Consider the following 24,153-nt stretch of genomic DNA (forward strand, 5'->3'; position numbering starts at 1 on the left):
AAGGAGTCCATCTCCACGCCAAAGGGTCGCTCAAACCTCCACTTGACATTCTTCTCTCGATCCCAAACGAACCACGTTCCTTCGCTCAGCCTCACGGCCAACTTCTGCCCTCGTCGACCTAGCCATTCAATCCGGATGAAGTTCATGATTGTCATGAGTCGACTTTCCGACTTCATCATGACGACTTCGTTGACCTCGTCGCCCGTTCTGTCAGCAAAAGGTCGCCAGAGGAGAACGGACGCACTGTTCTCTAGCGTAATCTCGTCTGCGCTGGGCGACCATGCTAGTGTGCGGACCCAGGCTGCAAGACCGTCATGCTTCAGCTCGGAGATCTTCTTCCCGGTGTCGACCTCATACACTCCGACATCATCCGTTCCCGAAAGCAAGACATACTTTCCGTCCGGTGAGAATGCACCTGCCCAGTTCTGTCTCTTCTCAGGCCTCTCAATCTCATGTCGACACTCCCCTGTCTCTGCATTCCAAATGCGATGCGTTCCGTCCCAGGAAGCGGTGGCAATGGTGCGCGGATCGACAGGCGACCAAGACGCCCAGATGATGGTATCGGTGTGGCCCATCAAACGGATTGAGACTCGACTGATATCGGCCAACGGACGGACAACGACTTGCGGTAGTTCCTCCTTTGGTCGCATACCTGATTGACTACTCTCGCCGTGCTCAATCAGCAGGACGCTCTTGCCGTCGCAGCTGATGAGCTGAGGGTTGTAAGATGGAAAGTGCCCTTTGCTCTTCTGCAGGACAGAGGCTCGATTCTGGACGTCCGCTTTCTTTAATGTCTCCACGAATCCAAGCCTTATCCGATTGATGGCATCAATGTCGAGTCCGTGGTGGTTCGCGAGGTCGTTTGCGATCGCTTCGATAGACTTGTCTGCTAGACCTTCGACGGCCATGGGCATCTTTCTTCCGATTTGCTTCCCGTCCGAGTGGAGATGCCACATGATGATTGAGTCTCTCGCTTTGGAGTTCTCCTCGTCGCCGCCTTGAGACAGCAGTGCATATGCTCCTATCTCTGGGACAGGGGCGAATATAAGCTTGCCCACATTACTACCACTGTGGCCGACGAGCTCAGCGACCTGCTCCTTGGTCTCGTACCTGTGAACTCGGATGATCGCGTTCTAGCAATGATCAGGAACTTGTTGTCCGGGCCGAGAGCCATCGTCGCACTGCGGTGCCGGAATCGTCCCTTCGGTGCTTCGTCCTTCAAATCTATCACACTGATTTCTTCTCCCCATTTCTGAGCTCGAACGTGGGTGGTAGGGACCCAATTTGCACTATTGCCATCGATTGTAAATTCCGTCTTAACGTCTAGAACGTACTCCTTCAGAAAGCGACTCCGATCCATGGATTCTCCAGGCATGTTGCGCTTGACAAGATGTCAATCTTGCCTTCTTTTAAGTGAATAGAACGGCGTGTATATCAGTTTGTCGATCCCCGGAATGGGGAAGCAAGGAACGGTGTCTGCAAGTCAGTCAATATAGGTATCGATAGAAGGATCGCTCCGACACCAGGATCTCTGAATCCTCCAGCTCTCGAGCTGCTGCCTGGCATCATATGTAGGAGTCATGAACTCTATTGCTCAGGATGCGGGAGCTGGTGGAGCTGTTGGAGCTGCGGCGCATCCTTCGGGCATGATCTGCCCATCACGAGCACACGCTTGCTCCTCATTCAACACTTGTCTGCTACAATCCTGTACGAATGAGAATGTCGAAGAGAAGAAGCTGTCGTTCCATTTCGCGCATTCGCTACATTCAGCAAAAATTTCATCAACATGAGAAGCGAAGCAAAGCGGTTCATCGCCACATAAGAAACGGCTTCCAAACCAGACGATATCCCAATCCTTTCGCAAATACCAAAGGTCCTTCCGAGCGGTCAAAAGAGCCCGCTTTCAATCCGTAACGCCAGCGTAAACTCGTGCCTCGTGTCGTTTCGAGACGAGCCTGCTCGCTGAAATCCTTCCCGTCATCCTTCTTTTACTCAAGATCTGCAAGTCTTCTTTCCAGCTTGTCTTACGATCATCTCATGTCCTCTCGTTTCGTTGCGTGCGCATCACTGAAAGGACCGCCTCCCGCGGGCTTCGCTGCAGAGCCCTCTCCCTCGCTCTCCGAACCCCGTCCGGCCGTTTTATTGCTTTTAGTGCTCTCTTCGTACACCGCGCTGAGATTCGATGGACCTCGAGAGGAGCGCTTTGGTCGGTCCGGGTTGTTTCGTACCGATGAAGCCATCGTCGCGTATGGATTCGGTTTGTTTCCGGCGGGCGATGCGTTACTAGATTGTGTTTCTGATGCATCGAAGAAGGGACTTTCGGAGGGCTGAATGAGAGGTAGCAGCGGGGCTTGCATCGGCGCCGTGCCTAGGCTTTGCCGAGCGCGGGAGTGTTCCTCCTCCTCGTCGTCGTCGTCGGTGGAAATCGAGACCAGTGGGGATGAAGTTGCGGGCGTGAATTGCGATGACGGAGCCGTGGACGCATCGCTTGCATTTGTATCGGGAGTACTCTTCCCGGCCTTGGCTTTGCCGACAGTGATCTGCGTAGCTTTTGCACGCACGCTTTGCGCAGAGTTCGAATTTGCCGCATTTCCCTGGCCTGGGACCATGACTTTCGCGCTGCTCGGTAGCGACGGAGCAGGCGAGTTGATGGACTCCGAGGGTGAGGTGGCAGATGACTTGACCGACACCATTCGCGGCGCCGCGCGCATCACTGTCAGAGCAGGCATAGGCTCGGTTGTAGCATCATCTCGGTAGACATCTGAGTGACCCGACATCATAGACGACCGAGCCAAAGATGGTGTGATTGATTGTCGAGTGTATTGTGTATCGCGGTTGCCAGATCGTAGCGAAGAGTTTCCAGAGTATGTGCTGCCGCGAAGATCGCCAGGTCGGAAGAACAATGCATCATTCTCTCCGCTGAGAGGACTTTTCGGTGGTGCATTCCTATAGGCTGCTGGAATCGGCGGAACTGGAGCAACGCTGTTGTGTCCGGACCCGTTGCGATTCGTGACTCCGGGAATGTACGCGATTTGAATGATGTTGCTCGCCCGACTGAGAATACTGTTCGCGATGGAGCCTCTTGTCCGTGTCGAAGCATTATCCGCGCGCATCGCTGTGAATCTGCGCTCCGTTCCCTTCTGCTGATCGATCTCATCTTCCTCCCACTCCTCCGCTTCCAGCTCTTGTTGCTCCCTCCTCTTCTTGATCCAGAATCGCCAGAGGAAAAACACAGCCAGAGCCATGAAAGCCATTCCGCCTACTACGCCACCTGCGATCGCTCCCACATTGGTCTTGCTGGACGGAGGAGCCGGGACAGGGTTTGCGATGCAGGTCATGTATGAGCACTGCTCGCAGGTTGCGGGCACCAGCGAGCAGATCTGGCTCTTCGGACATGAAGGACATGTTGGCGTAGTGGTCGGACATTGTACGCATCGCTTGAAGATGTTGCGCGTGTCCATGTTCGCGGCTGCCGTGAGGTCGCCACCGTGGACGCAGTCTCTTCTGCTATCTTGAAGTCCTACTCAGGCTCTTCGCCTGCTCGTGCGCTCTCCTTGTTCGGGTGCCAGGACGGCGCGCGGTCGCAATCCAGTCGGGTCTCGATCGTGAAGATGTCCGGAAGTGCTCTAAAGCGAGTGCAGTGAAAATCGTGGGAATAGGAAGCAGAATAACAAAACGAGCGACTAGATACAGTTGGACATGGTTGAATCGTGAAGAAGGGAGAGCCGGGAAGTTCAGGTTGCGGAGAGAGTGGCATGGGGTGGGCGTCGTGATGTTGAACCCGACAGGGTTGGTCCTCACTGATTGGTTCAACACGGGGCGTCGAGACCTCTTTGACGGCAGCGCCCGTCGCCCGCGCTTTTGTTCAGGAGATGAGGTGGAATCTCCGACGACAATTTCGAAACAATTTCAACAAAGCTGTCCCTACAACAATCGCAAGGCAATGGCGGTGCGCGGCATGCAAGGCAAGGTCCAGCTTTCAGCGGAAGAGCTCCGCTTTCGCCCTTGAACGATGACCCGGTATACTTTCTCGAGGCCGGGATAAGGTAGCTTGAGGTGTGCTCAGAAACTCCACGGCTGGCTAGTACATTTGAACTTCGACCAGAGCTCGACCAACACCTGCGTCCATGCCTTGCACGCCATGATTTTCGATCTCGGATGCGACCGCTCCCTTCTCTCGACACGCTTCCTTCAACCCGTCGACCGAACCGCCAACCCCAAAGTATATTCTCTTCGCACCCAGCATAGCTTTCGACATCTGTACTCGCTTGAGAAGCAGTACCAGCAGGTCTACAAACGAATCCGTCGAGGCAGGACTGTAGATCGTCTCGGCTGCCAAAACTACGAAGCCCATGTCCGGGGCTGATGTAGGAATGAGGCCTGCTAGATCTGGCGACCACGCTCCTGAGATGAAGTTGAGATTGATTCTCTTGGTGGTCAGATCTTCTGTGAAGCGCTGGAGAAGGTCTGGCGTAAGCTCAAGGTCGCCAGCGCTCGTTCCGTCGGTGTTTGAGTCTGAGAAACCGGTTCCGGGCGTATTCGCGGCCCATGTCAGGAGGATATTGGGCAGAGTCACCAGTCGTAGGACTTCCTCGTTGTAGTCGGCCAACGTGAACCTCAATCCTGAGGCTTCATTCAGCAGTGCATGTCTGAACAATGTGAGAGTAGGTAGAGCAGTTCCGCAGCCAAGCTGGATTCTTGTCAGCCTTATACAGCTGCATGTTGCAGAGAATACTGACTTCGACGATTTGATCGCATCGTGTAAGCTCATCGATGTCTTTCCGAGGGCCTCGATCGAGCAAGAGGCTCGCAAGATCAAGAGAGCATTCCCACGTCTTGAAGCCTCCCTCGTAGACACCTGCTCGAATGTCCGAATTCTCAAATTGGTCGATCACATTGTCATTGTCGGTCGACACATCTTGGAGCAATTGAACCCGTACATCGAATAGCTCCCGGCGTGGCAGGTAAATGACTTTGCCCAGAGGAGATTCAACGCGAACGGTGCTGTAGCTCAATCGCTCGGGCAATGTTGATAGCTAAGGTTGCGCATGTCAGCTGTCAGAAAGACGAAAGGAGCGTTGAATGGGGGGATGCACCATGCTGGCAGCTGCCTTTTGAAGCACTCGCCGATCTTATGTGCAGACAAAGAGTCACCGCAGGAATTTTGGCGTACCTACCAGATCCTCCAGCTTATGCGATTTGGCTGCTACTTCTGCAGGAGTGGCAGCGACAGGCGCTGGTTGCTGACTTGTAGACACGACACCTTCATCATCACTTGCACCATCGCTGGCGAACGCGAATGAGAAGGCCATGTGTCAAGCGAAGAGTTGTCGTGCCGTGGTGTCTTCAAACTCTTCTGTAGACCGGTCGAACTTCGGGTAGGAGAAAGCAACCACGCTAGTGCAGCAGACGTGAACCACTCCACCTCACGATGAACCTCTGGACGCACTACTCTTCAAACCTATCCACGGCTATGTGCCCGCACACGATGCACAATCCGGACATTGGACTTGAGCATAGCCTCTTTCCGCCCGGATCCGGTGCAATGAGCTCGTTCATAAGCCGGACTTAGGCCAAACACCACCGTGTACTCCACCATGCGGAAGGAATATTGCATATGCGAGAATGCTGCTTACCCACCTTCGCATTGCGTGGTTCTAGGCAGACGTCTACCCTCGTGCTATAAGGACCGAAACGCTTGTAAGGTGCCATCTCATTAACCTCTCAAACTTCCCAAAACGTCAGGGACCACCATCGAAAATGTCATTCGCACCTCAGACCCCATATCAACCTTACGCCGATGTCCACAAGGAGCCGAAAGGTCCAGGAGATTCTCGTCCAACGGCTCTCCGAATTGTCAAGGATTGCAATGCTGCCGGCACTCTCAAGGGCAAGACTGCCCTGATCACTGGCACATCTTCCGGCATTGGTGTCGAAACCGCGAGAGCGCTTTACGAGACCGGTGTCACGCTCTTTCTCACAGCCCGTGACATGCCCAAGCTTGAGAAAGTCATCGAGGATGTCGTCTCCAAGTCTTCTGCCAAAGACATTCCTCGACCACAAGCCATTGAGATTCATCTAGACTCCTTGGAAAGCGTTCGCCAAGGCGCCGAAGAGTTCAAGAAGCGGGCCAACGGGCAGCTCAATCTGTTGATCTGTAATGCGGGCGTGATGGCCAGTCCCTATACCAAGACCACAGACGGGCTCGAGCTCCAAATTGGCACAAGTGAGTTGAATTTCTGCATCTGTGATCATCGACAAGAGCACATCCTCTGACCTCACTCTCAGACCACTTCGCCCACTTCCTCCTATTCCAAATCGTCAAGCCACTTCTCCTCCAATCCGCCGCTGAGTCCGGCATCTCCAGCCGAGTCATCACCGTCTCCTCTCTCGGTCACCAATTCGGCCACGGCAACTTCGACGACATCCACTACAAGAACGGCTACGACAAGTGGACTGCCTATGGTCAATCGAAAATGGCCAACATCTACATGGCCATCTCCATTGAGCAGCACTACGGCTCTCGAAACCTGCACGGCTTGAGTGTCCACCCTGGCGGCATCATGACGGAGCTCGGTCGACACTTGGACGACTCGGATTGGAAGACGATTGGAGTCGACAAGGTCGGCCACGTATTCAAGACTCCGGAGCAAGGTGCCGCCACCACGGTATGGGCCGCTGTGTCGCCACATTTTGAAGGCAAAAATGGAGGCCGGTACCTGGGGGACGTCGGTGAAGAGGGAGCCGTGGAGGCGCCCGCGATTCTTGGCAGCATCGAGGGTGCTACGTCCATGTCGGGATATAGCAAGAATGCCTACGACGACGAGGCCGCCGGGAAGTTGTGGAAGTTGAGCTACGACATCCTCGGTCTGCCGGCGGAAGACTAAGAAGCATGCTGAATGTGTAGAAAATGTGGATGGCAATTCTGGTCGTTCATTTCGTGCAGGCGTGATGGGTATCATTCGCTTGAGAACACCCAACGCTCGCATAATCAATGCTCGCTGAGCTCGTGCTATCTGCTGTCGTCTGGCCGATGTATCTGCTAAATCCATCAATCCTAGTGCACTTCCAAAAATCATTCCGTCTTGCCTACCTGATCCCAACAAACCCAAACAATGAACAAATCCCAAACCTCTTCGGCACAATCATCACTCATAGCTCCTTGCCACCAAGTGACTTCTTTTCGTTCGCTTCCGCCTTTCCAACGATCCTAGCATAGTTCTCCGCCTCCAACTTCCTCGAGCTGTCCCTCTGATTCTCCAACCGCTCAATTCCACGGTTGATGTTCTCGATATGCACATCCAACGGCACCTTGGCCGTACCCACGGTCTCGGGCATCGCGACCCGTTCCCTCAGATCTTCCAAGCTCGCCTGGATCTCCTGAAGCTTGAGCAGTGTGGCCGTGACATGTCCCCAAGCCTGTCTCCGGTATGCGCTGACATTTTTCAGGAGCTCCAACTGCTGGTTGATCTTCGAGACGGAAGATCGGTTGCCACCTAGCTTGGTCCATAGAGTCGCGAATAGCTCGTCTTTGTTCATTTCAGTCTTGATCCCATCGCGCGTTGCGATACCTGCTATGACATCGAGACGGCCGTCGAGGTTCTCAAGGATGTCGCGCAGCGCGTAGGCTTCTGCGATGAGGTTGAGAATCTGCTCTTCCACCGCGCTGGTGTGGCGGAGATACTGATCGAGGAGAACATCGCGCGAGAGACTGACCGGTTGGAATGGAGAGAAGATGTTGAGGTTCTTGCCCATCCATTTCGAGATCGCGCCGCGAGACGCTTCGGTTTCCGAGACGCCGTCAATGACGCTGAGAGTCCAGCGATTTGTGGAGAGAATGTGGTCGACAGCTCGTCCGATGCGGGAGTTGAAGCGGCTGAGATCTTGCGATGCTTGACGTGCGGTGTCGATGAAGCCTCCGAACTCGAATACCAGCTCGTTCTTGGATGGGAGGCTCGAGTACTCTACCACATGCTTTAGGTCTCGAATGCTTGCTTCACTTCGCTTCATATCCAGCGGGAGGGTTGCGCCAATTGATGTGCTGGCCAGAACATCCTGGAAAGCATCCTGCGCCTGCACGAGCTTGTCGAATTCTGCCGTGCCATGGACTTCTCCCGCACTCTTTGAAGGACAGAATGATAGGTGCGATGTGAACGGTAGGCGACAGACCGGCGACAAGGCATTGTTGATGCTGTTGGTGAGGAACCCCGTGCCGAACACGAGCACAGCAGCCAACGCATAAATCAGCAGTGCCCAACCAAGCATAGGTTTGACCTGATGTAGAGCATATCCCACCACATCCGTGAAGTATCTCAGCAGCGGTCGAACGATGCGCCGCCAGATCATCGCCGGGTATTGTGAACCAGTCACCTCCTCCTCATCGCTGTCGTAATCTGCATCATGTTGCTCTTTCAACCCCGAGCCATTCATCCTGCCAGCATCACTTGTCATGCTTCGATCTGACATCCTCATTCTCGGGGTTGTAGTCCGCTGCTTCTTTCTGATTTCTCCAGCGTCGCTCGTTAAGCTGCGTTGGTTGAGGCGGAAGTGTGGTGTGTTGGCACGTTGTGTCGTTGAGAGGCGAGTTCGAGGTGCGGCATCGGGAGAGGAAGGCATGACCAGTTCTGGCTCCACTGAGGATCGTAATGGCCGGCGGCGTGGTGCTTCGACATGGCCGTCTCGTCTTGCACTTCGCGCTTGGTACTCGCTGCCTAACTCATCGCGCTCTTCGTCTTCGCCGTAGATGTTGTCGTCCGGTGTTGAATTTACGCTGTTGCCAACATCCTCCCAAGAGTCTGCGATCTCCTCCCTGGCACGGCGTGTTCGTGCCATATCGTGCACGGGCTCGTGAGGTAGCGGCGTCGTAGAATGCCGAATGTAAGGCTCGCTCAGAGAAGTAGTATGTCGAAGAAAGGGAGCACGAAGGAAAAGTCACAAGTCCTGCGAGGTGTCCCAGCCACGCCGCGCATCCAAGTCACCAACACGCTCCTTCTGCAAGACACCCATTCGAGATCTGGCGCCGCGGCGCGTGGTCCCGACATTCACTTGACCTCTCCAGTGACGCAGCCCTGCAGCAAAGGGTCCGGTGACGTCTTGGCAGGGCCAAACCTTGTGCTCCAACCTCCCCTCCCGTCTTCTGCAGTGAGGAAATCCGCCTCAACTTACGTGCCGGAGGTCCATAGGTATGGTGTTGAGACCGAAGCACCCAACTCAAACTTCGACAAATCTATTATGCTGTCATTCCGATGCATCCGCACAACACGGCGAGGTTCATGCAGGTGGAGCAACGGGTTGAGACTGGACAAAGACATGCAAGCCACTTCGAGCTAGGTACGCTCAACCCTCCCGACGTCAGGGGCCGAGAATATTCATACTTCTCACTCGAAGCTCAAATTGCAGTGCTCCAAGAAACCATTGAACGAGAACACTTCCGGCGTTCAAATGATAGGTTCATAGCGACGGGCTATCAATATACTGGGTATTCAAGCAATGCACTTCCGCACAACCCGACTCGTTGCCTCGTAAACATATACCGCTGAATCAAAGTAGCCACGCCAAAGGACGAGAACGCTTCAAACCGCTTCAATATCCTGCAAAGGCACATACGCCCCGCGATCCCCTTCTTCGCCTCGATTCTTCCCCAGAATCACATCGCGCAAGTCCCGGACTTTTGACGTAAAGCTCATCTTCCTCAAGGTCGACAATTCAGGTTCAAGATCGGAGTCGCGCATCCAGTCTGGCCGTTTCCAGATCTTCAACAGCAGTGAGCTGACGACGACTGTAACACTCGAGCAAGCCATCGCGGCACCAGCTGCGAGGGGAGGCAGGGTAATGCCCCACGGCAGCAAGAAGCCCATCGCGATCGGCAAGCCAACAGCGTTGTAGATGCACGAAAGCAGGAGATTGAGCTTGATGCGTCGGAAGATGGTCTTGCTCAAATGTAGCGAGGCGGGAATATCCAACAGCTGATTCGGCTTCATGAGCACAACGTCCGCGGCGTCCATGGCGACGTCGGTACCGCTGGCGAGGGAAATGCCAATATTGGCAGTGGCCAGCGCGGGAGAGTCATTGATGCCGTCTCCGACCATGGCGACGATCTGTCCTTGTCGTTGAAAGTCTGTGACGATGGCCTTCTTGCCTTCAGGGAGGACGCCGGAGAAGACGTTCTCGGGCGAGATGCCAACCAGAGCTGCGACGTGGTGCGCTGCGGCGGCTTGGTCACCGGTGACTAGTGATGTGCCGATGTTCATGCGGTGTAAGGCGGAGATGGCGGCTCTAGCGGATGCTTTGAGAGTATCGGAAAGACCGACTGAGCCAGCATACTCGCCGTCGAGCGCAACGTAGATTGTGGTGACTCCAGCAGATTGCGCCTTTGATGAGGACGGTGCGGCGGACATTGAGAGCCTTCTTGTCGCGTCCTCATCGTACTCGTCCTCCGCTGTCGCCGGAACTTTGATTCCGCTCTTTCGTAGGAATAGAGCATTTCCAACGAGCACGTTGAACCGTTTCCGCTCGAAGGGCGCGCTCGGCTCAATCGTTGCGGAGATGCCCTTCCCGACAGTCGCCTTGAAGTCACCCATATTGCCCTCGATCTGCTCATCAGCACTCAGCTTGAGCTTCTCTTTCGCGCCCAGAAAGATAGCCTTCGCGATGGGATGCTCGCTGCTAGTCTCGGCGAGCCCGAGAAGAGTCCACCAGAGTCTGACATTCTGCTCTGTAGCACTCCACTTGCCACTCTGCTCCGACTCAGCAACGCTCATCTTACCCATGGTCAGTGTGCCAGTCTTGTCCAGCACAACATGTGTGATCTTCGTGGCAGTCTCCAAGGCCGCACCGCCCTTGACGAGAATTCCTTGCTCCGCGCCGACTCCAGTACCCACCATGACTGCGGTCGGGGTGGCTAGACCAAGCGCACACGGGCATGCAAAGACGATCACGGCAATGCATAGCTTGACGCAGACCATGATCCTCCCACCACTGTTGTCCTTCAAGAAGATCTTGGGAGGATGCGGAAGAATATGACTCAGTACCATCCAGCCAACGAAAGTGGTCAGTCCAAGGGTAATGATAATGGGAACGAAGTATCCGGCGACCATATCGGCCGTCCGTTGAATTGGCGCGCGAGTGGTCTGAGCTTCTTGGACGAGTCGAACAATCTGGCTGAGTTGAGTGTCCCGGCCAGCTCTTGTGACCTTGAGGTCAAGACGACCAGCATTGTTGACAGTACCAGCCATGAGTGTAGAGCCCGGCTTCTTGTAGAGAGGCATCGCCTCACCAGTGACCATACTTTCATTGACATACGATTCCCCGCGAGTAACGATGCCGTCCGCGGGGATCTTATCGCCTGGTTTGAGCACGACGATATCGCCCACCTCGATGAGTTCTGTCGGTATTGTTCGCTCTTCCATTGCCGATCCGTTGTTGTCCATGGCGTCAGCCGAAGGCTTCTCCGATTCAGCGTTGGCGTCCCAATTCTCTGCTGCCTTTGCGGCTGCTATTGGATCGGAGTAGATCGTGGCCATCGGAGGAGCGAGACTCATGAGCCGGGAAAGAGCCTTGGAGGTCTGCCCTTTGGCGCGGTTCTCTAGGAATCGTCCCAGTGTGATGAATGTGATCAACATTGTGCTCGTGTCGAATGTCGTAGCAGGCTTAGAGTGGGGTGGTGTCAATATCGAAACAAGCATAGCTGCGCAGCTGAAGAAGAATGCGGCCGATGTGCCCAACACTACAAGAACATCCATTGTCGGCGACCAGTGCTTCAGCGACCGAAACGCGGAAACATAGAACCTCCTGCCAATGCCGAATTGCACTGGAATCGTCAAGACTAGGCATAGCACATCGCCCAGCCATAGACCTGGGATTATTGGCAGCTTGATTCTGCCAATATCGAGTATCGGTATGAACATCGGAAATACCATGCTGAGCAGGAAGACTGGGATGGCAAAAGTGAGCGAAACCCTAAAGGCTCGTCTCCACTCCTGTATCTCCTTGGTCTTCGCTAGTGACTCCAGCTGAGCATTGTTGTCGTCCGACTCGGCCACAAGAGCGTTGTATCCGGCATTCTCAACAGCTTCAACAATTGCTCGTAGTCCAATCTTGGCGGGTGTATGTGTTAGCGATGCGCGGCCAGTCGAAAAGCTGACGCTAGTAGAGGCGATTCCCGGGATCCCGTTGAGTAGAGCTTGAAGCTCGGCTGCGGACTCGGGGCTCTGCAGACCGTAAATCTTGAGTTGTATCGTAGAGTTTGCACCTGAAGTCTGCACACCCTCCTCTACACTGGTGATGACGGTAGCGTCGAAGCCTCTGTCCTCGATGGTCTCAACAATCTTCGCAACGCTCAAGATTTCCGGATCATGCAATATGACAGCACGCTCGGCCAAGAGGCTGATGTTGAATTGTACCAGTCCAGGAGTGTCCACGAATCCACTATCGACCGCAGAGGTGCAGGCTCCGCAAGTCATGCCCTCTATTGAAACCGTGGTAGTCAATAGTCGCTTGCTTGTCTCCTTCCTCCTCTCCTTTGATTTTGCAACGATGGGTTCGGCGATTTTCGTCTCCAGGATCTCGGCATCAAACCCTGTGTCCTCGATCGTCTCTGCCAGCTTCTCCGAGTTGATGATGCTCGCATCATGCTCAATCACCGCTCGTTCTGATAGTAAAGATATGCTGAAGCTCTTGACACCGGGTATGTTTTTGAAAGCTCCCTCAACTGCAGATGTGCACGCGCCGCAGGTCATACCACCAACATGCAGAGTGGTTGTAGAAATACCACTGCCGAGTACGCTGGAGCCGGTATCCTCCAACAGGATATCCTCTTCTGAAGCATCGGACGGACTTTCAGGTCGATCCGAACTGATCACTTGGGCGTCAAACCCACGATCGTCGATCATCTCGCGGATTTGTTCTGCCTTGATCGTCTCCGCATCGTGGGTAACAACCGCGCGCTCCATGACCAAGCTGACCGATACGCTTCCTACTCCAGAAATTCCTTCAAATGCCGATTCCACCGAGCTTGTGCATGCGCCGCATGTCATGCCTTCTACCCGTAGGGTCGTGGTCGTCATGTGGGCGCCGGAGGCCACCCTCGAGGTCGACATCGTGGAGGATTGGAGTGAGCGCTTTCGGTGCTTGTTGTCGCCGGCAGCAGCGCAGAATCGGATTCACCGCATCGAAGGCCAGGGTGTATATAGCGGGGTCGGTAATGTGATCAATGGATCCTTGGAATCGGTTCCGTGTGGGTGCGTACAATGTGCTACAGATAGCGATAGAAGTGCTCCGGCTGACGTGGAGGACAAAGGAAGAGGCGTCGTCAATAGGATTCCGAGGAACTGCGGTGAAGGGGGCGACGTCCAGATGTCGATACAGCGCACATTTGCGATCTGTTCATGGATGGTTCATGGATCGAGGTCGATGGCCACCGAGGATACCAGACCGGGGCATGTTGGCCCCACGCATCTCCTCAGTCACGCACGTGTCACGCCGGTCTCTCGTGATGGCCAAGGGCTGGCGTCAAGTCTCGGCGTTTGCTCAATCGGATGCAGGGTTCAGAACCACCTTCCCGAAACAAAGCCGCCAAGGTATCTTCTTGGGTTGCACGTTTACCTTAGCCACGCTTTTTCCAACGTCGCATTCCTCTTGGCCGCTCTTGGGCCTTGTGATTCCGACCCTCATTGAATCCTCCGCCTCAAGATTCGAGTCTCGGAATTCAAGTCCACTGCACCATCTGACTCTGTCGCTGAAGGTCGGATTTATAGTCGGCCAATCGGAGGAACCAAAGCAGCGAGAACGCTCGACGGCCCGCAAAGCTTAGCCTCAGTCCCAATAGACTTTCGAAATTTCGATTCCTCCTTCTCCATCAGACTTCACCTTGCAAAGAGCTCCAAATACACATCAATCGCAATCGCCACTTGCCATCTTCTGGCTCTTCGTGTGTACGTTAGGCACGTGAAGCAGGCGGGAGGCGGCCAAATCGACTACAGTGAGTACCTCATCCATACCATAATCCCATTCACGAAATCCACCACCCTCTTGTTATGATGAAGAAACATAGCTGGCACCAGTCCGAGAAAGACTTGTACTCATTTGATGCGGATAAGCTTTGCAACGAGGAAACCCCTCTTGTCCTGATCTTCAACCTCTCCCCTCATCGAGCACTTCGCATGGCTACATTGAAAGAGCCACAGCTGACAGTCCTCAAGTTTAGTTTTGCCATCAGCGTCAGCGATCTGCACACCACCGCTCGAAAGGCTAGTGTTTTGGAGCACTGATGCCTTACAGAGCGTTCGGTGCTGTCCTGAACACGTGCAGTACTGTAGAGCCTTGCAGTCAAGGAAAGTAGTATGGTCCTTCATACATACATAACCATGGTCATTTTTGGCAATCATGCAAAAGAACATTTCATTACTGTCGTCTACTCGTTCTTTGCCTTTCCACCCACCTAGGGCCATATCGTCCTTAACGAAGCATCACTCTTTCCTGAACTGCATCAACAGAGGATAAAACTTATCCCACGCCTCATGCATATCCTCCTCATTCTTCGCTTTCAACAGCACCACCTTCCCCGAGTGAAACACCAGAAACGTCACCAGCGGATCCACCATCCGAAACGCCGCACCCGGAAACAGCTCGGGCTCATAGTTGTGTGTTCCAGGAGTGAGCATCAAGCCCTCCAAATGGATCGTCATCCTCGTGTCGACGTTCGCCACCATATTCTGCACGGTAAAGTCCTCGAACCGCGGCTGATATCCGAGTTTCTGCAACATGCGCGCGAATTTCCGGCCGGCTAGTCGTGCGTCGTCCACGGACTTGGTCCCCACGATTTGCATCTTGCCGCTGCGAAAGATTAGCGCTGTGGACCTTGGCTCGCGCTGTCGGACGACCACGGCGGGAAATCGTTTGGGTCTGTAGCTGGCGTTTCGGACGCTCAGCGCAATGTGCTTGAGGTCGAGACGGCAGTTGAGATTTACGCCCGCAACGACGTTGTGGACTTGAGGACGCATGGTGATGGGGACCCGGTCGGACGCTAGGGAGCGGCGAGTGATGGAAGCCATGACTTCTTCTGTGGTAGGAGGACAGACAATCGAAGCTGCGAGTGGAAAAGCAGAACGGACACAGAGAAGGAATGGAATGGGAAGATACTGCTCGTGAGGTGTCTGACCGGCAGACGTGGTATGTGATACTTTCCAGGAGTGGATATCGAACGTGGAAAGCAGGAATTGGAAGGAACTGAACACGAGAGGAAGTAAGAACGGAAGGGAAAGAGAGCAACAAGCACGGAACATGATCAGAGCGAACACGGAGAGCAACTACGTACGAATCTTGACGATCAGCCACGATCCGTTCGAACAATGAACTCCTCCTGGGGATGGGTATACTTAGTACCAGGCTTTGTGCAAAGCACATTGTTCGCGACCTCGACATTGTGCTCTGCTCTTTGCTTTGTTGGAAAGCACATGATGTCTGCCTCGCAGCAATGTGATTGGTGCTCGACTCTCAGCCGCTAGCCGATGTTCGGATGGTGAATTAAAATGGCAGGACAGCTCTGCTTCAGGCAGCAAGAGTCGACTCGACTCCGGTCGTAAGGCATCCAAAGCCACCCAGAGACGGAGGAGCTGATCTCGCTCTCTCACTCCTGATCCTGTCGTTGGGCAATGAGTCGATCCGGCTCTCAAGATTGATTCGTACCGACAGCCGCCTTGGCCAAGCTCTTTGCACGAATGTAACTTCCCTTGCTCTCCTCAGCCTCGCCTTCCAAGAACTTCGCCACGATCTCCGAAGCTCGAAGAAGCATCTCGCTGCCATTATGCTTGATCCGCAATTCCTCCGCCACTCGATCCGAACCATGCGCGACGTCGAAGATGTACCCGACCATGTATGGCAGCTGCGAGTAGTCCTCAATGTAATTGGGTCCGAAGTAACGCAGCATTTCGCCGTCCAGCTCGCGTCTGAGCGTGTCGAGAAGCGTGTAGGCTCTTTGACGAAGGCCAAAGTAGTCGAACAAGAGATGCATCTCCTCGCTAGCGACGCCTTCACGGGCGGCCTGCAAGATCTGCAGTGTAGTAAAGTGCCGCTGAGTGGCAGTGTTGCGAGTGAAGGCCAGAACGTCGAATGATGGATTGCTCGTACGCTCGGCTTTGGCGGCGACACACAGCATGGCGATGATGTCCGAGACGGAGAGAACGAACAATGCGCCGTCGACGCAGCTGGCGCGGAAAATGTCCTTGACTGGGGAGGTCGTTTTGAGACCGCGCGGATCGGTCTTGCTTTCGGGTAGATTGGCTGATGTTCCAAGCATTGCACAGGTCAATGCCAAACTCGTTCATCAGCAGATTGAGACGGAACACCATGAGACCAGTAAGCACCGGGTGATTCTTGAGCAAATGGAAGGGCTGAGAAGTGATTCTCCTCCCATCAGAGTTGATTGCAGCGGCCGCAAGGGCCTAGCCGACTCTGTCTTGCAGACCCCATTCCTTCGCACTGGCGGACAAGTACCGAATGACCTGGTCATTTTGCTGAGGCCAGGTAGACGGCCGGCGCTTGCCACGGGAGAACTTGAAATAGCCGTCAAGCGTATCGATGACACGCTTCGAGGTGTCCTGAGGCTTCTGGAATGGCTTAGAAGCGTCTTCTCGGAGAAGATGGAGTATGTCGAGCAGTATCTGCGTGCAGAAGTAGGTATACGTGGGCATGCCTGTCAATGTCCGGGCGGCCATCAACTTTCGCAGACCTCTCGTCAGCTCGTCCTGCGCCGGCACGTCCATGTCGAGCTTGCTCAATTTGGCGAACTCGGGTAGAAGCTCCATGAGAACGATGTAATCCTCACGGTTGCGTTCGTCCGGAGTGAGGCTCATACGATCCTGTCTGGAATTGTACACTCCGAAATGGCCAGGCTTGAGGATTGGAACGCTCGATTGGCTCAGCACTTCTTGGAACTGCTCGAGTTTCTGGGCGGTGAGAATACACGTCCATTCGATGAAGTCTGCTCCCGAGTCGGAAGTATCTCCCACGTATGAGTGCAGGTTCATCACCTTTTCCGTGAAATTGGGCTTGCCGGGAACAGACTCCTGAACCAAATCGCAGCTGTGCCTCAAGAGCGTGAACGCGGTGTCAGTGGTGACCGCTGCGCTGATGACATCGGCCTCGCCCTCGCAGTAGTCCTTCCAAATTCTCTGGATGTTCTTTCGAACAGCGTTGACATCCTTGAAGAACATTGCAATTGCAAACATGGCATCCTCTTCCGTTTGTTCTATTTCGAACAGCACCGTGCTGGCTGATTTGGAAGGCTTGGTGGCCGCCTTTTTTCCAGGAGTCGAACGAGGAGCTCTGAAGGCTCCTCCACGGCGAGCAATGCGAACATGTTCTCCATCGATCGTGGAGCATTCGCTTCCTGTGTTCCCGGCTCTTGTGCGGCATGTAGCGTTAACAAGACTGTCTCCAGGACGGTGATGAAGTGATGGTGGCCAGCATCGCCTATCCCCTCGGCAGCCTGCTTCTTTCTGCTCGTTCTGAAGCTGCTGAAAAGTTCGGCTCCGTCTCGTCTAAGCCCAATTACGTTCCGCAATAGGGAGCCAATATGAGAAGGCAAGCCGATTTTGGGCTTGGTAGATTCGGCGATGACTTTGGCCAGATTCGTGAACTCTCCCAATGGAATGATGTGTTTTATCGTCTTGGATGCCCCGTTCGTCTTCTTGAGGCTGTCTTTGGTCCCAAGTTCCCCATCGTACGTAGCGATGGTGCCGGCTTTGTACTCGTTGTACGTATTCATGTACGACCCGGAAGACATGATGGCTGCCGTCGATCAGGTAAATTCCGAATTTGGCAATCGTGGAAGTGCAGAGGGAGGAAGGTTGGAGGTGGAAGAGCAGCAAACAATTTTAGGTTGCATCACGCCAGGGATAAAACTCCACCGTGGTTTCTGGTTTCTGTGCCAGAAGGCAAGGTGCCGCCCGCAATACCAAAGTTCTGACTTGTCGAGCCAACAAGATACTACATTATTTCCATTTCAAGCCATACCTATGCATCCGCTTCTCTCTATAGAAGCCTCACCGCGCGCCCAAGCCGACCCTAATTCAAAACATGATTGATGCCCGCAAGAAGCCCGCCCACTAAACCAGAAAAATGCCCAACATGCTCGCTCGTCTCGCTCGAACGTTCTCTCCAGCTGCTCTCGGTTCGGTTTCCATTCTTCGCCTCTGGCCTGCATGCCTCGACTCGCTGTTGCTGCTGCTCGTGCTGCTGCTCGTATAACCAATTCATCCACATCAATGACGGCCCAATAGACCCAACACTCATCTCACTCTGTCAAATCCCACCTCACGCCACCAGCCATCGCTCTGCCCATCGTGATCGCCACGGAACCTCCTGCGAAGATCCTACAATTCGCCTCTGTCCTTCCCACGACGCCGGAAGAAGTCCATGACGCGACGCGTGGCGCTCGAACTACCTCCATGACCGTGGTCGTAGGCGTCGCCCATGCGGCGTTGGTGAGGTCTCAAACTCTGGTCGCGACGTTGCGGGATCTGCTGCGGCTGCTGGACGGCGTCGTACTCCTCCCAGTCACCGTTTTCGGCCATGACGTACTGCTGGCCGTGGTTTGGTTCAGAGGCGGAGCCTGGATTTTGGACGGGAGTATAGAATCGCTCAGGAGGGTCCTGTTCGAGCATGTTATTGCCATAACCGTCGTCGCGGAATTGCTTGCGCTGCATAAGCGGTGGAGTGGCATTCATGGCGAGTCCGGACTGCGTTGGAGAGGGCGGCAGGGCTTTGTCGTAACGTAGGTTCGAAGGATTGCCGCGGCGTTCTTCGTGGTTTATGGTGTTGCTACCAGCCGGACTAGAAGATTCTCCGCGCCCCAAGGCCACACCTTTGCTGCCTGGTCGACTAGACCGAGATTGCTGTGATTGTTGCGATCGGGGAGGACGGTACCCGTCATCGCCAGAATCCGAGTTCTGGTCCTTCTTGCCGCCAAAGTTGCTCATGCTCAAGCTGCCAGGCAGCCACGAAAAGCGTCTGGAGGTCCTCTTGCTTGATATGCTTGCTTCTCCCTCCTTCGATGCTTTGCGGTTGAAGCCGAAGCTTGGTCGACGTCCGTCTGTAGATGGACGTGGTTGTTCGATGTCGGCATTCGGCATCGCGTTCTTCATGCTGACCGGCGGGTACCTGCGATCTCGCTTTTCATTTGCTGCCGCTGCACTTTCCTGCTGTGTTGAGCGTCTGGAGCTGTTCCGGTTCATAACCTTGTCCGCGAGGCTACCCAATGTGCTGCTCCGCTTGTGCCCAGACGAGCTCTTCTGTTGCGATGGTGCACCTGATCGTCCAGAGGCCTTGCGGCCAGTGCTGGGTCGCCCAGTGGCGTTTGTGGATGGCTCTGCTTCGCCAGCGGCTGACCCGCCCGCGATCATATAGCCTGAGCCAGACTTTGGCTGAGAAATTTTGCCTTGGGCAGTCGTAGTGGTTGGCTGAGCAGCAGACGGTTGGCTGTACGAGTTTCCTCGTGATGGCAGCCGCGAAGGAACACCGAGCGCACCGCTCATACTGGTAGGACGTGCTGTGCTGCCGGCAGACGTTCCAAAACCGGTAGTTGCGTCTGACACAGCTCTTTGCTGCGGTCGACTCGAGGGTGGAAGCATGGAGCCATCCTGCCTCGACGATGTAACCTCGACCGGTCCGTGTCCGTCTGCTCGTGCTCTTGTCCTCGATGCCGTGCCAGCAGATTGTGACACCGCCTTGCGACCGCCAAGATCTTGAGAAGAGTCTCCGCGCGGGTTTGCAACATTCGGTGCCACATACTCCAGCTGTACTGTCCGTCTCTTCTGGTCGCGGGAAGTCTTGTTCCGCATGTCATTCGCTTCGTCACCACCGACACCGGCCATGACAGCATGCTTCGCTGCAGACATGGAAGATCGGTCCGCAGGGCCTCTAGTCGTTGGCTCCCTGACCGAAGCGCTACGTCCGAGTTGTGGCTCACCGTCGTTGCGCACAGAGACTGGATCCACATCACTCTTGACCCGACTTCCGATGAAACCTACAACATGTGTGTATTCGCTCAGCCAGCTGTGACGAGCGACCTCGAACAGGTCTGCTCTTCGTCGGGGATCCGGGACCAGTATTCTTCGTAGGAGGTCGCGAGCGTGTGGTGTGACGTATTCGGGAAAGGTCAATGGAGTGCTGACGATATACTTGTACAGCAAATTGATATTGTCGCCTTCAGGATTCGCGGGATCGTCGTCGAAAGGTAGGTATCCTGCCAACATGGCGTACTGAGAATGATTAGCAAAAGGTGGGCGAGCGCACGTACTCTTCGTAGCTCACCAGAATGACACCGCAACTCCACACATCCACCTTCCGGCCAGTGTAGAGACCATCGCTCACGACCAGCTCAGGAGCCGCGTAACATGGACTTCCGCACGATGTCTGCATGAGATCGCCTCTCCGGTGACCTCCATCTCTGCCATCTCTCCACGGTATCACCTTGTCCAGTCCTTGCGACTTGATATAGTTCTTGTCGCCTATCCGATTCTCCGCCTCTTCACCTAGCTCATCCTCGGGGTTGAATGTGTTTGCAAATCCAAAGTCGGTGATTATTATGTGCTTGTTGCGGTCCAATAGCAGATTCTCCAGTTTCAAATCGCGGTGAACAATGCCCTTCTTATGTAAGTATCCAACACCAGAAACCAGTTGAGCAAAGAGTCTCCGCGCTGCAGGGTCTTTGAGGTAGCGGTGATTGAGAATGTAGTCGAACAACTCGCCTCCAGAGGCGTATTCCAGAATGATGCCCATATGTCGCTCCGTCTCCACAAACTCGTGTAGGCGGACAATGTTGGGATGTTGAAGCTCGCGTAAGATGTGGATTTCCCGGTAAATCTTAGGAAGGCGAGTAGTGTTTCCGGCGAGGCTTTCCTTTCGGATCAGCTTGATGGCAACCTGGACAGTGGAATCCTTCTTCCACCCCATTTTGACTTTGCCGAACTCTCCCTCGCCAATTGTCTGACCGAGGATGTAGTCGCCGAACTTGACCTCTTTGCTCTTATGCGAATTTCCGTGCTTGAGATGTTCCTGACGGCTCCGCTGTACTGGTGCCGCCTCTGCAACATCCTGCATATTGTTGGTAGTTCCCAGTGGCCGGCCTTCGGCCTTGCGAGCTTCTGCCCGAGCCACATCCTCCTGCGGATCATCAACTACGATACGGTTGATAACAGCACTGTTCTCCCGCGGTAGATCTGTACCCATGGGAGGCTGACCGACAGCCGTGGATGATCTGCTAGATGTAGGGGCATTGCGTGTACGCTGGCTCCGTCCACTGCCTGGCTGCTCTTCCCTTGATGGTTGTGTTGTCCGCCGACGATCGCTATCACTCCCGCTTCCATACCCAGTCTGTGCATGCGATTGCGATTGCGATTGCGGACGTGAGCTGTATCCTCGTGAATCGTACGATGCTGGTGCGGGATTCGGCGACTGAGACTGATAGGACGTGGCGGCGCGGATGGGTAAGGACGTTGCCGGCTCGGGATAGAATTGGGCGTAGGTCGATGCGTTCATACCGGGCGAATCTTGACCGCGCGGTGAGCCCATGGCTGCAGAGGAGTACTGTGACTGCTGCTGCTGGGGAGTGTTTGGGCCTGAAGTATTGCCTACAGGCCGCCGTGATGCGGATTGTGGAGATGACACGGTCGTAGGTGCGGCGCTGGCGTGAGCGGCAGAGGTGGGTGTGTAGTGTTCGCCGTATTGCTGGTGAGAGTGCGGGCTCTGCGGTTGAACGGCGGCCGACGACATGATGGGCAATTATCCACCACAAAGAGAAGGAAGCACAGCGGCGAAGTCGACGGGCGACAAAGGCAGGTCGAGCAGTAGGGCAGGAGTATGCTCTGTTCTCGGGAGCAAGCGCGTCTTCCGGTCAGTGTGCCTGCACAGCGGCGCGGATGAAGGATTGCCGGCGACGTCCAAGGTTTCTCACGGTCGCACTCGAATGGCACGTCTCAAGATGCACGGGGCGTGGAGATTATGTGCCGAAGCCGTGGCTTCGCGGTGGACGCGGAGTCGAGAGGAAGTTCGCGTGTTCGGGGAGAAGGCCTCGCGATCGGCGGAAGTGTTGCGAGGTGCAGAGTCGAACAGTTGACGCCAGCGAAAGCGGCAACGGCACCCAAGGAAAGCTGTCGGCACAGCAGGAATTCGGAGACGCTGAAGTGGAAGTGGACCCCCGGAGCCTTGGACTATACAAATCAGTACGAGTGCCAGTGGCGCGCGAGCTGCTCGTCGCCCCGAGTACTGCAACAAGGGCAATTCAGGTAAGGTGGTGATTGATGAGGAAGCGCCGGCGGTGTAACGAGGAGTGGAGCTGGCCGGGTCCGGAAAGTCGACGAGGGATTGACCGCCTGCAACAAGTGATATTGCAGCAGGTCTGCAACGACAACAACGACGGCCACGACAACAAAGCAGCGACAAAGATGGAAGAGATGGAGAACATACAGCAGACAGCGCGGCGGGACTCGAGGCGGAGGCGGCGGACGGGTATGATGGACGACGCGGGTGCCCTCTCTCTCTCTCGAGGTGCAATTAGCGTGGCTGGGATCTATCTGGTCACTGGTCACTGGTCCGGTCGCTTCTCCCAGGCCTTGTCCTGCTAGTTCCGTCGTGCACGTTTTCGATCTCCATCAATAAAGATAATAATAATCACAGTAAGGTATGGCACACATACCATCTCAATCTACACCGTCACACCTGCACCGCCCGAGCCTCACTGGCCGACGGGCCCTTCATTCAATGGGTCATGACATCAAAGTTGCGATCTGGATACTATGAATCGCGTTTGAAACGTGCCCTGTGGTCCTGTGGTTCGCTTGACAGCTTGGAGGTGCTTAACGCGGCACCCGTTCTTCAAACCCTTGGCTGATACCTCGTCCTGATGCGCGGTGCTGCTTCACATTTTCATACCACTGAGGTACCTACCTACTCCATCATCACATTGTTATTGCACATACAGGCCACACCAGCCTCATAACAAACCGGCACATCTGCGGTATACCCAACCATGGCGGGTAGTAGCTCATCGTTCGAATCGCGTCTTCCCAATCGCTTCCAGTGTCAACCCAATCAGGCACCCTTGGTATTTCTAGCGAGATCTTCACATGGATAGTTCTAAATCTCCGTGAAGACAAGCTGGAAGCTGCAGCTGCACGCGAGGGTGATTATTGCCAGGTCGCAACTCACAATTCACTCACACAGTACCGTATGCATGGAGAGCAACGTGGTGGAATCAGCTTCGCAAACACACCGCATAGAACTGGGTACCGCATCGATGTCTTCGTCGTCATCGTCTCCAGCAGAACCAAAGTCGCGACCGGCATCCCCCATCCTCCAAACACGCTTCAGTAGCGTATCGGCGAGCAGAATGACTCGCAGCGCCACGATCCGCCAGGTTCCAGCCTGAAACGAGTTCGGGATTTCTCCTTCCGGATGCCTGCAAAAGTCTGGAACACTGACAGCCGCTGAGAACGGTAGAGTCTGCGATCTGGGATCTCATCATCCTGTCATCTCTCGGGCCACAAGGACTCGGATGCTTCGCACGTCATCACCTTGAACGGCACATCCCTCCATGCGGTGCTGCGGCGTGGCCATCACACTTGTACTTTTCTACGACTCGCGACCAATCTTGTGCATTTTACCTTCAATCTTGTGCGGTTTGACTTCAGGTTCGGGTGACCGACGTGCAGCGGATCGGTCATGTCAGCCCAACGTGCCGTGCCGCCGTGGTGCTCGAGGCTATGTTGATCAACAGCTCCATCAGGTGGCCGAAGACCCTCACACGAGTGACATAGCATCGCAGTTTATTGCATCGACCTCATCTTTACCTCGGTCGCATCGCGAACTCTCCAGGCATCTAAGATTCAAAACTTTGCGCGATCATGCAGGCACGGAAGAACACCGGGTTCCCGCATACACGTAACGAACAGCACTGTTCGACGGGCACGGATAGAACAATGACGAGATGTGACAAGTTGCGGTATGGGAAACCCTCACCCAAACCTCGTGTTTGAAAAGAACAGACAAGGGAGGCTCGTGATGGCATGTCATTGTTTCAAGACCTGGAAAGGAAACTACGTCTCCTTTCTCGCATCATGCCGCAGCCTGCTCGCATGGATTGATCGTGGCCTTCAG

The 24,153-nt window shown here is 54.7% G+C and overlaps 7 protein-coding genes across 7 annotated transcripts; 1 reads left to right on the plus strand and 6 right to left on the minus strand.

The window, feature by feature from the left end:
- Positions 1-810: 810 nt before the first annotated feature.
- On the minus strand, positions 811-1,534 carry MYCGRDRAFT_102155 (uncharacterized protein; the record flags this gene model as incomplete). The annotated part of the gene is made up of 1 exon (XM_003857556.1): positions 811-1,534. The coding sequence occupies one exon, from the start codon at positions 1,373-1,375 to the stop codon at positions 1,022-1,024; it is 354 nt and encodes a 117-aa protein (XP_003857604.1).
- Positions 1,535-1,779: 245 nt separating this feature from the next.
- On the minus strand, positions 1,780-5,312 carry MYCGRDRAFT_106949 (uncharacterized protein; the record flags this gene model as incomplete). The annotated part of the gene is made up of 5 exons (XM_003857555.1): positions 1,780-3,384; positions 3,525-3,626; positions 4,089-4,690; positions 4,740-5,036; positions 5,178-5,312. The coding sequence occupies 5 exons, from the start codon at positions 5,310-5,312 to the stop codon at positions 2,031-2,033; spliced, it is 2,490 nt and encodes an 829-aa protein (XP_003857603.1).
- A 448-nt stretch (positions 5,313-5,760) lies between these two features.
- On the plus strand, positions 5,761-6,887 carry MYCGRDRAFT_33694 (uncharacterized protein; the record flags this gene model as incomplete). Its single annotated transcript, XM_003855999.1, has 2 exons — positions 5,761-6,226; positions 6,289-6,887. 2 exons carry the CDS (start codon positions 5,761-5,763, stop codon positions 6,885-6,887), a joined length of 1,065 nt encoding a protein of 354 aa, XP_003856047.1.
- Positions 6,888-7,152: 265 nt separating this feature from the next.
- MYCGRDRAFT_65399 (uncharacterized protein) lies at positions 7,153-8,265 on the minus strand (the record flags this gene model as incomplete). Its single annotated transcript, XM_003857554.1, has 1 exon — positions 7,153-8,265. The coding sequence occupies one exon, from the start codon at positions 8,263-8,265 to the stop codon at positions 7,153-7,155; it is 1,113 nt and encodes a 370-aa protein (XP_003857602.1).
- Positions 8,266-9,572: 1,307 nt separating this feature from the next.
- Positions 9,573-13,444, minus strand: MYCGRDRAFT_65403 (uncharacterized protein; the record flags this gene model as incomplete). The annotated part of the gene is made up of 1 exon (XM_003857553.1): positions 9,573-13,444. The coding sequence occupies one exon, from the start codon at positions 13,095-13,097 to the stop codon at positions 9,573-9,575; it is 3,525 nt and encodes a 1,174-aa protein (XP_003857601.1).
- Positions 13,445-14,465: 1,021 nt separating this feature from the next.
- Positions 14,466-14,999, minus strand: MYCGRDRAFT_32491 (uncharacterized protein; the record flags this gene model as incomplete). The annotated part of the gene is made up of 1 exon (XM_003857552.1): positions 14,466-14,999. The coding sequence occupies one exon, from the start codon at positions 14,997-14,999 to the stop codon at positions 14,466-14,468; it is 534 nt and encodes a 177-aa protein (XP_003857600.1).
- A 3,120-nt stretch (positions 15,000-18,119) lies between these two features.
- On the minus strand, positions 18,120-21,771 carry MYCGRDRAFT_106951 (Serine/threonine protein kinase; the record flags this gene model as incomplete). The annotated part of the gene is made up of 2 exons (XM_003857551.1): positions 18,120-20,258; positions 20,311-21,771. The coding sequence occupies 2 exons, from the start codon at positions 21,769-21,771 to the stop codon at positions 18,372-18,374; spliced, it is 3,348 nt and encodes a 1,115-aa protein (XP_003857599.1).
- Between the last annotated feature and the right edge of the window lie 2,382 nt (positions 21,772-24,153).

Source organism: Zymoseptoria tritici, chromosome 1, assembly GCF_000219625.1.
Source record: "Zymoseptoria tritici IPO323 chromosome 1, whole genome shotgun sequence".
Taxonomy (NCBI): domain Eukaryota; kingdom Fungi; phylum Ascomycota; class Dothideomycetes; order Mycosphaerellales; family Mycosphaerellaceae; genus Zymoseptoria; species Zymoseptoria tritici.